General features: G+C 46.0%; 1 protein-coding gene across 1 annotated transcript; it reads left to right on the forward strand.

Moving 5' to 3' along the window:
• Positions 1 to 285: 285 nt before the first annotated feature.
• LOC104934749 (dynamin-1-like) lies at positions 286 to 12,455 on the forward strand. Its single transcript, XM_019278206.2, has 23 exons — positions 286 to 701; positions 2,265 to 2,338; positions 2,420 to 2,569; positions 2,695 to 2,898; positions 3,021 to 3,119; positions 3,467 to 3,627; positions 3,711 to 3,853; positions 4,355 to 4,490; positions 4,582 to 4,649; positions 4,741 to 4,879; positions 4,957 to 5,043; positions 5,177 to 5,247; positions 5,373 to 5,424; positions 5,610 to 5,621; positions 5,886 to 5,999; positions 6,092 to 6,201; positions 6,330 to 6,441; positions 7,534 to 7,545; positions 8,052 to 8,219; positions 8,309 to 8,395; positions 8,627 to 8,781; positions 8,858 to 9,028; positions 11,019 to 12,455. Exons 1-23 carry the CDS (start codon positions 541 to 543, stop codon positions 11,077 to 11,079), a joined length of 2,547 nt encoding a protein of 848 aa, XP_019133751.2. The 5' UTR covers positions 286 to 540; the 3' UTR covers positions 11,080 to 12,455.
• The last annotated feature ends 1,174 nt before the right edge of the window (positions 12,456 to 13,629 follow it).

A 13,629-nucleotide genomic window follows, 5' to 3' on the forward strand; every position in this document is an offset into this window, starting at 1 on the left:
CTGTAATGAAGACTGGGTAAGTAATGTAATAGATTACTGTAATAAAGACTGGGTAAGTAATGTAATAGATTACTTTATTTCTGTGTAGATTCATGAAAAAATGTTTCCTCAGCCTGACCAGGACAAACAAACTGATCAATAAAATAATAAAATGTTTCAATCAGAGCCGATTTCAACATTAAAGCATCAAACTTTATTTTGACGATTTATTCATTGAGTTTACACTGTCGTGCTTTTATTGTGAAGGTACGTACAGGAAGTGTGTGTGTGTGTGTGTGTGTGTGTGTGTGTGTGTGTGTGTGTGTGTGTGTTGGTCCCTGCAGAGGAGGAGAGCGGAACTGAAGGTCACAGCATCATCATCATCATCATCATCATCATCATAAACATCGATATTAAAAGCTGATCGATCATCTGATCGAGGAGAGACGTGAGACAGCTACTGCATCCCGCCTGTCTCACCGCTGCCTGTCTGTCTGTCAGCCTCCAGCTCCTCCACCCACCCATCCGCCTGCCTGCCTGTGCCTCCGCCCGCCTGTCGTCATGGGGAACCGGGGGATGGAGGAGCTCATCCCGCTGGTGAACAAGCTCCAGGACGCGTTCGCCTCCATCGGACAGAACTCGAACTTCGACCTGCCGCAGATCGCGGTGGTGGGCGGGCAGAGCGCGGGGAAGAGCTCGGTGCTGGAGAACTTCGTGGGCAAGTGAGTCCTCCTGTCTGTCTGTCTGTCCTCCTGTCTGTCCACCTGTCTGTCCTCCTGTCTGTCCACCTGTCTGTCCTCCTGTCTGCCTGTCCTCCTGTCTGTCCACCTGTCTGTCTTCCTGTCTGTCTGTCTGTCTGTCTGTCTGTCTGTCCACCTGTCTGTCCTCCTGTCTGTCTGTCCACCTGTCTGTCATCCTGTCTGCCTGTCCTCCTGTTTGTCTGTCCACCTGTCTGTCCTCCTGTCTGTCTGTCCTCCTGTTTGTCTGTCCACCTGCCTGTCCTCCTGTCTGTCTGTCCACCTGTCTGTCCTCCTGTCTGTCTGTCTGTCCACCTGGCTGTCCTCCTGTCTGCCTGTCCTCCTGTCTGTCTGTCTGTCCACCTGTCTGTCCTCCTGTTTGTCTGTTCAGGCCGAACAGCCGGACCGTGGGTTGGGGTTAGAGTGTCAGAGGGAGCTGCCCTGCTGACCCGTTGCATGAATCAGACCCGGTTCTGTGGTTCTGTTCTGTTTGTCAGATTCATGACGTCACCTGGACAGGTTTAATAAACAGGTGTGCTCATTAAGGTAATGAGTGAAGGAGACTGAGGGAGAACAACAAACACAAGAAGAGACCTGCTGGAGGAATTAAAGCAGTGGACATCTGCACTCAGAACTGGATCAGACCAGGATCAAACCGGGTCTCGTGGACCTGGTATTTGGTTTTTGGTTTTCAGGAACAGGAAGTCCAGCTGAGCTCTGACCATGAGTGACGGTCGACTGCATGGACAGAGCTCGGAGCCCTGAGGAGCTCCACACATGATGTTGGTCCAGGACCTGAGAGTGGCCTTTGTGTTCAACCTGGAAGTCTCTCTTGAACCGTTTTCTAGTCCTGAACCAGATTCTGAACCAGGTCCTGAACCAGATCCTGAACCAGATCCTGAGCCAGATCCTGAGCCAGATCCTGAACCAGATCCTGAGCCAGATCCTGAGCCAGATCCTAAACCAGATCTTGAACCAGATCTTGAACCAGATCCTGAGCCAGATCCTGAACCAGGTCCTGAACCAGATCCTGAACCAGATCCTGAGCCAGATCCTGAACCAGATCCTGAACCAGGTCCTGAACCAGATCCTGAGCCAGATCCTGAACCAGATCCTGGTTCCTGGTGAAACTGAGGGCAGAAACACAGAGTGATGTCAGATTGGTCATCGATACAGGTGATCGATCATCAATGACACTATGATCAGTGATCGATGATCGATACTGTGATCTCATCTCGACCAATCAGCTGAATCTTCCTCCTGACGATGACGAGGGTCTCTCTGTTCCAGTCATCTGATTGGTCACTGTCGGTCACATGACTCAGCGGTGTGTGAAGCTGCAGTGTCTCCTGCAGTCAGCGCACACACACACACACACACACACACACACACACACACAGATGATGTTGTGACGAGTTGAAACAAACTGTCATGAATAATTAAATATGCAAATGTTTGCAGATCAACACAATATACATAATACAGGAGTAACAGATTAAAATATATAAAGTAATCTAATTACAACCTGTACTTTACTCCTCCTCTCAGAGACTTCCTCCCTCGTGGTTCTGGTATCGTCACTCGTCGTCCTCTCGTGCTGCAGCTCATCACCTGTCCAACAGGTGAGATCATCTGATCATGTGACTGATGACTGACTGCTGATTGGTTGTTGATTGGTTACTGACTTCTGATTGGTCGCTCAGAGTTCGCAGAGTTCCTGCACTGTAAGGGGAAGAAGTTCACCGACTTCGATGAAGTCCGTCAGGAGATTGAAGCTGAGACGGACCGGGTCACCGGGCAGAACAAAGGGATCAGTCCGGTCCCCATCAACCTGCGGGTCTACTCTCCTAACGGTAACACACTCAGACGGGCCTGGGTCCTACAGAACAGACAGACGGGCCTGGGTCCAACAGAACAGCCAGACGGGCCCTGGTCTAACTGAACCTGACACTTACCTGCTCTGTGTTTGGTTCTGCAGTATTGAACCTGACTCTGGTGGACCTGCCCGGGATGACGAAGGTTCCGGTGGGCGACCAGCCAGCCGACATCGAGCATCAGATCAGAGACATGCTCATGCAGTTTGTCACCAAGGACAACTGCCTCCTATTGGCCGTTTCTCCTGCCAACTCTGATCTCGCCAACTCCGACGCTCTGAAGATTGCCAAGGAGGTCGACCCGCAAGGTCAGTGTCACCTTCACTGCCTCAGGTGCAGCAGGTCCAGGGGGACCACATGGGGGCTGTAGAGCGTTCAGGTGTGTGTGGTCCAGGTGTGAACCTGGTCTAATGAAGTACTCTGTGTTCAGGTCTGAGGACCATTGGTGTGATCACCAAACTTGACCTGATGGACGAAGGAACCGACGCCAGAGATATTCTGGAGAACAAACTGCTGCCGCTACGCAGAGGTACAGACACCATAGCATCAAGAATCCTGCTCTCGGATTGGCTATCAGCCAATCCGAGAGCAGGACTCTAACCTGAGTCTATTGCCTTATAACCTGAGTGTCTGAGGGGGCCAGGTAGACCACACACCAGGACACAATGATGAATATGTTCTGAAAGAAAGTTCTAGACCAGACCAAACCAAACCAACCAGACCAGAACTTCAGGTTCGTTGTGACGTAACTGTAGGAAACAATGAATTAATAATAGGAGATAAGACCAGGAATGATGTGGAGCGGTCCTGGTCTCTGAGGGGTCCTGGTCTCAGTGTGGTCCCTCAGAGACCCTAACAGACCCTGATCTGTGTCAGGTTACATCGGCGTGGTGAACCGCAGTCAGAAGGACATCGACGGGAGGAAAGACATCACAGCGGCTCTGCAGGCCGAGAGGAAGTTCTTCCTGTCGCACCCGTCATACCGACACCTGGCTGACCGCATGGGCACCGCCTACCTGCAGAAAGTCCTGAACCAGGTGAGCAAACACATACACACACACAGGTTTCCACAAGTTTACAGTGCAATCATAGTAACAGAGCATTTCTCTGTTACCCCTAGCAACTGACCAACCACATCCGGGACACGTTGCCAGGGTTACGCAGCAAGCTTCAGAGCCAGCTGCTGTCCATCGAGAAGGAGGTAGAGGAGTACAAGAACTTCAGACCAGATGACCCGGGACGCAAGACCAAGGCACTGCTGCAGTCAGTACAAATACACACTGATACTACTAGTTCACACCAATACTACACACTGATATACTTTATGCAGAAACACACCAAGACCAAGACCACCAACCAATTTAGACTGAACTCTTACTGAGTACAGAGTCCTCATGCTTCTGGTTTCACCAAATCTTCTGTATACAGTACACCTGTCGGTCACTGGTCTTCTCCACATACAGATACCACATCAGGAACAACCACATGTGGTTGAGGTCACCTGTGGGTCATTGATGACACCTGTAGGTCATTGATGACACCTGTGGGTCATTGATGACACCTGTGGGTCATTGATGACACCTGTGGGTCATTGATGACACCTGTGGGTCATTCATGACACCTGTGGGTCATTGAAGGTCATTCATGTAGTTTGTTTGGGTCTCATAGCTGTTGAGGGACGGTCTTTCCAGGTGAACAGCAATGCTTGTATTTTGACCTCAGCGACCCACAGGTGACCTTAGTGTGTGTTTGTGTGTGTGTCAGAATGGTGCAGCAGTTCGCTGTGGACTTTGAGAAGAGGATCGAAGGTTCTGGAGATCAGGTGGAAACATATGAGCTGTCAGGAGGAGCCAAGATCAACCGAATCTTCCATGAACGCTTCCCCTTCGAGCTTGTCAAGGTAACACACACCTGAGCATACACACACCTGAACACACACACACACACACCTGAGCATACACCTGAACACACACTCTGTGATGGTTGTACAGTTGGAGAGCGATGAGAAGACTCTTCGAAAAGAGATCAGCTACGCCATCAAGAACATCCACGGCATCAGGTGAGTGTGACGTCATCATGCTGCCTTCAGGTAACACAGGACGTCTGACACCTCATACGACTCACCTGTCTCACCTGTTTGTCCTCTGTAGGACAGGTCTGTTCACACCTGACATGGCGTTTGAGACGATCGTGAAGCGTCTGATCGCTCAGATCAAAGAACCGTGTCAGAAATGTGTCGACATGGTGATCAGCGAGCTTGTCAACACCGTCAGGCAGTGCACGCAGAAGGTATGACCTGTCTGTCTGACTTCTGTCCAGTCTGTCTGACCTCTGACCTGTCTCTCTCTCTGTCTGTCTGTCTGTAGCTGGCTCAGTACCCGATGCTCAGAGAGGAGATGGAAAGAATTGTCACTCAACACATCAGAGACCGAGAAAGTCGCACCAAAGACCAGGTTTGACCTACCTGTCTGTCTGTCTGTCTGTGTGTTTACAGGACTTTATAAAGTGTTGAAGTCCTCATTCAGGTCCTGGGACAGCTACTGGACATGGCCTGTCTCTCTCTCTCTGCCTGTCTGTCTCTTTCAGGTGATGCTGCTGATTGACATTGAGTTGGCGTACATGAACACAAACCATGAAGATTTCATCGGCTTTGCAAAGTAAGAAACAGGAAGTGATATCTTTCAAAACAAAACAGAAAAAGACAGGAAGGAGCTATGTTTCACAATAAAACAGACCTGAAACTCTGTCTCTTTGCCTGTCTGTCTGCCTGTCTCTCTGTCAGTGCTCAGCAGAAGAGTAGTCAGATGAACAAGAAGAAAGCAGCTGGAAACCAGGTGAGTCTGAACTGAGACAAGTCATGTTAGGTGAAGGTTATCTTAATGTTAGTTTGTTCCATGTAATCTGATTACATCAGATTGTCACATGTAATCTGATTACTGTCTGAATCAAGCATGGAGGAACTCTTTGTTCACGTCTTCCTTTTTTCTTCTTGCTCTGCATTTGTTACCACGGCAACCAGGACGAGATCATGGTAAGTAAGTAATTGTGTGTGTGTGTGTTTGTGTGTATGTGTATGTATAATATTTGTGTATGTATAATGTGTGTGTGTGTGTGTGGGTGTGTATGTGTATGTATAATATTTGTGTATGTATAATGTGTGTGTGTGTGTGTGTGTGTGTATGTATAATGTATATGTATAATATTTGTGTATGTATAATGTGTGTGTGTGTGTGTGTGTGTGTGTGTGTGTGTGTGTGTGTGTGTGTGTTGTGTGTGTGTGTGTGTGTGTGTGTAGGTGATCCGTAAAGGTTGGCTGACCATCAACAACATCAGCATCATGAAGGGCGGAGCTAAGGAGTACTGGTTCGTCCTGACGGCCGAGACTCTGTCCTGGTACAAAGACGATGAGGTGACACACACACACACAGACACACACACACACACACACACTCACTGGTGTGTGTTATTTCACCTATGTGTTGTTGACATCGCCCCCTGCAGGAGAAAGAGAAGAAGTACATGCTGCCTGTCGACAACCTGAAACTCAAAGACATCGAGAAGAGCTTCATGTCGAGTAAACACATCTTCGCCCTGTTCAACACAGAGCACAGGTCAGTGTGTGTGAGTGAGTGTTCAGGTGTGTGTCTACATGTGTTCAGGTGTGTGTATGTGTGTCCAGGTGTGTCAGACTGTGTTTGTTGACTGAACGTTAGAGTAACATTACATCAAAACGTTTCAGGAACGTTTACAAAGATTACCGTCAGCTGGAGTTGGCCAGTGAGTCTCAGGAAGAAGTCGACAGCTGGAAGGCTTCTTTCCTACGAGCTGGAGTGTACCCTGAACGCACCGTGGTACAATTCATTACTTACTATAATAGTATACTAATAAGTATATAAGTATATATATACTATGTATACTTACTATAGCATTATCACTGTAGTATTTTTGTAATATTACTGTAGTGTTACTGTAGTGTTATTGTAATATTGTAACTGAAGTATTATTGTAGTATTACTGTGGTGTTACTGAAGTATTATTGTAGTATTATTGTAGTATTACTGTGGTGTTACTGAAGTATTATTGTAGTATTACTGTGGTGTTACTGAAGTATTATTGTAGTGTAAGTGTAGTATTACTGTGGTGTTACTGAAGTATTATTGTAGTATTACTGTGGTGTTACTGAAGTATTATTGTAGTATTACTGTGGTGTTACTGAAGTATTATTGTAGTATAAGTGTAGTATTACTGTGGTGTTACTGAAGTATTATTGTAGTATTACTGTGGTGTTACTGAAGTATTATTGTAGTATTACTGTGGTGTTACTGAAGTATTATTGTAGTATAAGTGTAGTATTACTGTGGTGTTACTGAAGTATTATTGTAGTATTACTGTGGTGTTACTGAAGTATTATTGTAGTATTACTGTGGTGTTACTGAAGTATTATTGTAGTATAAGTGTAGTATTACTGTGGTGTTACTGAAGTATTATTGTAGTATTACTGTGGTGTTACTGAAGTATTATTGTAGTATTACTGTGGTGTTACTGAAGTATTATTGTAGTATAAGTGTAGTATTACTGTGGTGTTACTGAAGTATTATTGTAGTATTACTGTGGTGTTACTGAAGTATTATTGTAGTATTACTGTGGTGTTACTGAAGTATTATTGTAGTATAAGTGTAGTATTACTGTGGTGTTACTGAAGTATCATTGTAGTATTACTGTGGTGTTACTGAAGTATTATTGTAGTATTACTGTGGTGTTACTGAAGTATTATTGTAGTATAAGTGTAGTATTACTGTGGTGTTACTGAAGTATTATTGTAGTATTACTGTGGTGTTACTGAAGTATTATTGTAGTATTACTGTAGTGTTACAGAGTGTCAGTACTCAGAGTTCATTGTTGTGACGTTGACTCTCTTTTGTTTCCTCTCCGTCGTCCGTCAGGATAAAGAGAAGGTGAGCTCATTAAAGTGTCTCTATTATTCTGTCCACCACCTTCATATTTAAACATGTCTATACAGGTGGAGGTGTGTGTGCGTGTGTGTAGTTAACAAGTGGCCATGTTTATACAGGTGGAGGTGTGTGTGTGTGTGTGTAGTTAACAAGTGGCCGTGTTTATACAGGTGGAGGTGTGTGTGCGTGTGTGTAGTTAACAAGTGGCCATGTCTATACAGGTGGAGGTGTGTGTGCGTGTGTATAGTTAACAAGTGGCCGTGTTTATACAGGTGGAGGTGTGTGTGCGTGTGTGTAGTTAACAAGTGGCCATGTCTATACAGGTGGAGGTGTGTGTGCGTGTGTATAGTTAACAAGTGGCCATGTTTATACAGGTGGAGGTGTGTGTGTAGTTAACAAGTGGCCATGTTTATACAGGTGGAGGTGTGTGTGTGTGTGTAGTTAACAAGTGGCCATGTTTATACAGGTGGAGGTGTGTGTGTAGTTAACAAGTGGCCATGTTTATACAGGTGGAGGTGGAGGAGGCGAGCGGGGATGGACACATTCACAGTCTGGACCCTCAGCTGGAGCGACAGGTGGAGATCGTCAGGAACCTGGTGGACTCGTACCTGTCCATCATCCACCGCACCGTCAGAGACCTGATCCCCAAGACCATCATGCACCTGATGGTCAACAATGTACTGCACACACACCTGAACACACACCTGAACACACACCTGAACAAACAGGAAGTGATGTAACGCGTGATGTGACCTCTCTCTTGCAGACAAAGGAGTTCATCCACGCTGACCTGCTCGCTCAGCTTTACTCATGTGGAGACCAGAACACCCTGATGGAGGAGTCCCAGGAACAGGTGAGACAGGTGGACTGAGAGACAGACAGGTTACTCAGGGAGACAAACAGGTAGATAGAAATATATAATTAAAGGGGTGTCTGTCTCTGACACGTGTCTGTCTCAATCTCTCTGTCTCTCTGACACCTGTCTGTCTGCCTGCCTGCCTGACACCCATCTCCATCCCATCTGTCTGTCTCTGTCTCTCTATCTCTCTGACACCTGTCTCCCTCCCACCTGTCTGTCTCTCAGGCTCAGCACCGGGATGAGATGTTGAGGATGTACCACGCCCTTCGTGAAGGCCTCAGCATCATCGGTGACATCAGCACATCGACCATCACCACGGCGATGCCACCTCCTGTCGATGACTCGTGGCTGCAGGTGACAGGGATGCCGTCAGGACGCAGGTAACCTAGCAATGGCTCAGCTGTGACCTCAATGTGTTCTGATCAGCGTCACAAGTCCCTCTGCTGGTCTCTGCAGGTCCCCCATGTCCAGTCCGACCCCTCAGCGCCGGGCCCCTCCAGGACCTCCTCGTCCAGGGGGTCGCGCAGCACCTGGGCCTCCATCCCGTCCAGCGGTGTCACCTGACCCTGGACCCCCGCCCTCCGTTCCCTCCCGACCCAACAGAGCGCCCCCACCTGGAGTCCCCAGGTACCTACACAGTCTTTACCCACCACAGGAGACCAGCAGCAGACTGCTGACTGGAGACTAGCTGCAGACTGGAGACCAGCTGCAGACTGGAGACCAGCTGCAGACTGGAGACCAAGTGCAGACTGGAGACCAGCTGCAGACTGAGAGCTGGTCTCCAGTCTGCTGTCTCTTGTGTTTTTTGAGCAGACCAGGGTTGGTGCATAATAAAGTGTGTTCTGTGGTCAGTTTCTTCTTCGTTGGTGCTGTAGAACCGAAGCAGAGATCCACAAACATCCTGAACAGACATGAGAAGAAAGACGCTCACTCGCTCTTTCTTCTTTTCCTCTTCATCCTCGACTTCTTTTCCTCCATCTTTAAACACCCACCTGGAGCCATGTCTGTCTGTCTGTCTGTCTGTCTGTCTGTCTGTCTGTCTGTCCTTCTAGCTACCTGTCTGTCTGTCTGTCTCTCTAGCTACCTGTCTGTCTGTTTGTGTGATCCTGTTCTCACAGTACCATATAAGGCTAAACAGGAAGCTCTCAGGTGTGTCACTGTCAGAGCAGGTAGCCCTGCCCCCTCACATTGACCATATATGGTTATTCTTTCAGAATCTCTATCAGTGACCAGTGAGGAATCCACCAATGGTACGTCAGCTGTCTGTGTGATGTCACTGTTTCTCACCATGTGTGTGTGCGTGTGTCATTGTCCAATCAGATCGCTGTCCTCGTCATGTGACCCCGCCCACCCCCCCAGCATCATAGTTAGCTGGACAGCTCCATCAACCTGTTACTGACTGTCTCTTCTTGTCTGTCTGTCTGTCTGTCTGTCTGTCTGTCTGTCTCCAGTCAGAGGGCTCCTGCATCTCCATCCCGACCCTCCAGACCTGACTCCTCCCTCTGACTTATAAGCACACAGGTCACGTGAACAACCAGTATCCAGCTGGACTGAACATGTTTCATGAGCACAAACAGACAAACACACGTCAGAACCGGGCCCTGCTGGTTTGACCCAGTTCTCCCTGATTCCAGAAGGTTTCACTGCCCGCTGCTGACGGCTGGGTTCAACATGTCCAGCCAGCCGGTCCCTACTGGTTTTATCTGGATACAGATTGTTGATGGTGGTTTTAGCTTGGTCCATACTGGTTTCTCATATCTACAGGTTCCAACTGATTTGGCTTGTTCCAGTTGTTCCAGTAGCTTCTTCTGGTCCCAGCTGGTTCCACTAGGCTTCCACTGGTTAGTTCCACTGGTCCTAACATATGTCTACTGATACCAGCTGGTTCCAAGACCAGTTATGACTGCCTCTAATTAGTTCTTGCTTGTTCCAGTTGGATCCAGCAAATTCTGACTGACACTGGTTTCAGTAGGCTTCGACTGGTTAGTTCTAGCTGGTACCAACAGGTTTTTACTGATTTCAAATGTCCCTACTTGGTTCTGTTAGTTCCTCCTGGTATCAACAGGCTTCAGCTTGTTTTTACTGGTAAACTGGCTCCTAAAGCTCAAACACAAGTTCATGTTTGCTGAGGTTGTAGTTTTCTGTTGACACTTTTTCATCCCACATATGTTCTTCATGTGACACTGAACTATAACTGTACTCTCTGATCCTAGTGGTACTTTAAACATCTAAAACCTGGCAGAAAATATAAGAAGACAAGGATACAAGGTTTGAAAAGAACCGTCCCATACTTTAGCAGAACCAGCTCTTCACGTACATGGTCGTTTATAGTCATCAACGTAAAGATCAGTATCTGATCCAGTTCTGACTGGTTGTAACTGGTTCTAACAGTTGTAATTAATGTGAACTTTGGCCCTGAAATCATCCTGCCCTTTTTAGTTGTTGTCTCTGACTGGTTCCCACTGGTTTGTACTGGTTCCTGAAGGTTCCTGCAGAGTATCGTTGGTATTGACATGACCTTTGACTCTTGAAGTCTCCTACCTGTTTAGGTTTCTCTTGATTAACTCTTCTTTCTTTTCTCTGTCTTCATGTTTGTTTTTTGTCATTTTATCCCCAGTCGTTCCAGTAAAGGTAGCCCTGCCCATGGAGAGAGCCCCCAGTCTTCTATTGAGGGTTAACCTGAACCTGAACCAAGTGTGTTGATGTGAACTGTTCTGGTATCAACTGATGCTGTGTTACTGTGAACCTTACTATGATGATAAGAAGTATCAGCACATTATGACTATATAGCAAAATACTACTGCAATATTGAGTGTATAGATGTGTCGTCCAGCTGTCTGTCTGCCCAGGAGAGTGAGACTGGTGTTCTGCCTGTCTGTCTGTTTCCTCACACTGTTTTACATCAGGTTTCTGAAGTACTGTAAACTCCTCTCTGGATAGGTAGCTAGCCAGATAGCTAACAAGCTAGCTAGTTGCATCGACTCCTGGAACAAAATATTTAATTTTTATTTTCTGTCTCGTTTGAAGCTGATGAGATGATTTTGTTTAAGAACTTTTCTTTACAGTGTAAAGTTTACATATTGTTTAACTTATTTATTTATGCATCTATTTATTGATATCCATCTTAAAGACAACAGTACTGATGTTAGCTGTCACCCCATTGTTTAGCATTGTTTTAGCATCAATGAATCTCGCCTGTCTTCTTGTCCTTCTGTTTTCTTCTAATGAGATCTGGTTCAAACTAGTTCCAGCTGCTTCTTACTAGTTTTGAAGTCGTTTGACTTGCAAACTGCCAACAGCAGCTGGTCTCCAGTGTGGGAGTGTCGCTAACGTCCAGGAAATGATCCGTTCATCAACATTATGACAGATATGAAATAAAAACAGGGTTTGTAGCAATAGAAATTCATCATATCAACGTCTTTACTGTAGTTTAATGTGTTCTGTTGTTGATTTGATGGATGAATGCAGTACTTCACAGTACTTTCTGAGTTTTACTGCAGTATTCATGTTTAAACTATACCTGCTGATCTATTTATCGTGTGTTGTCCGTCATGTCATGGTGATTCTGTCGAGTTTGTGGAGCTCTGAGCTGCGTTCAACACCTGGCGCTTAGCCGAACGTTAGCAGAGTGTTAGCACAACGTGTTTGTAGCTGTGAAGTGTCAGATTAACATCAGCATGAACGTTTTTTAAACGTTGTTTTATGATTTTGAATGTCAGTTGATGATCCATAATGTGTTGCTAAACATGTCACTCTGCAGCGGCGTGTTGAACGCAGCTCGGCCTCCCACACACACCTGTGATCGTGGATAGTTTGGTAGAAACATAAATATAACGTTTACAGAACATATGGAGATAATAATAATGTACGGTATACATGTGAAAAACGTATTTATAGAAATTTATGAAATATGAGGCCCAACTGTATTGTATGTTAGTGTGTGTGTTTGTGTGTTTGTGTGTGTGTGTGTAGTTTTGTTGTGTATATATTAGTGTCATGTGATCAGGGCCAACAGAGACATGTTGACGTGAATAAAGTTTGTGTGAATGAAGACGACGAGCGTCCACTCTGTTTTATTTTAACAAACTGTGATCAACCGAGTATGACTGAAGCAACGTGTCCTCTCTGACACCGACAGAAAGTCTTTACTCCTCAGTTAACTTCAGGTAAAGGTCACGGTAGGATCAGGTAAAGGTCGCGGTAGGTTCAGGTAAAGGTCGTGGTAGGTTCAGGTAAAGGTCGCAGTAGGTTCAGGTAAAGGTCGCGATAGTTTCAGGTAAAGGTTGCGGTATGTTCAGGTAAAGGTTGCAGTATGTTCAGGTAAAGGTTGTGGTAGGTTCAGGTAAAGGTCGCGGTGGGTTCAGGTAAAGGTCGCAGTATGTTCAGGTAAAGGTTGCGGTAGGTTCAGGTAAAGGTTGTGGTAGGTTCAGGTAAAGGTCGCAGTATGTTCAGGTCGCGGTAGGTTCAGGTAAAGGTCGCGGTAGGTTCAGGTAAAGGTTGTGGTAGGTTCAGGTAGGTCGCGGTAGGTTCAGGTAAAGGTCGTGATAGTTTCAGGTAAAGGTTGCGGTATGTTCAGGTAAAGGTTGTGGTAGATTCAGGTAAAGGTCATGGTAGGATCAGGTAAAGGTCGTGGTAGGTTCAGGTAAAGGTCGCGGTAGATTCAGGTAAAGGTCGTGGTAGGTTTAGGTAGGTCGCGGTAGGTTCAGGTAAAGGTCGTGGTAGGTTCAGGTAAAGGTTGCGGTATGTTCAGGTAAAGGTAGTGGTAGATTTAGGTAAAGGTCGCGGTAGGTTCAGGTAAAGGTCGCGATAGGTTCAGGTAAAGGTTGCGGTATGTTCAGGTAAAGGTCGTGGTAGATTCAGGTAAAGGTCATGGTAGGTTCAGGTAAAGGTCGCGATAGGTTCAGGTAAAGGTCGTGGTAGGAAGTCTTTCTGGTAGGTATGGACCAATAATTGAGTACTTCAGTGAGTTACTTAGGATCATGTTCCTCATGTAGTTTATTTATATTTTTCTAATATGTGACGTCTGTTTGTCATCAATAATCAGCTAGTGGATATCTAATCTAAGCTTTAATATGAATATTGATGAATATTTAATATTTACAATATATTATAGATTTCTATCAACCTGTCAAAGAACAGTTTGACCCTTGTTTGTTGCTGAATAATTTATTTTCATAAACATGATGTTATATTATTCAAATGTTTTTTTAATGACACTTCTTTAATTA

Source organism: Larimichthys crocea, chromosome XI (genome assembly GCF_000972845.2).
Source record: "Larimichthys crocea isolate SSNF chromosome XI, L_crocea_2.0, whole genome shotgun sequence".
Taxonomy (NCBI): Eukaryota; Metazoa; Chordata; class Actinopteri; family Sciaenidae; genus Larimichthys; species Larimichthys crocea.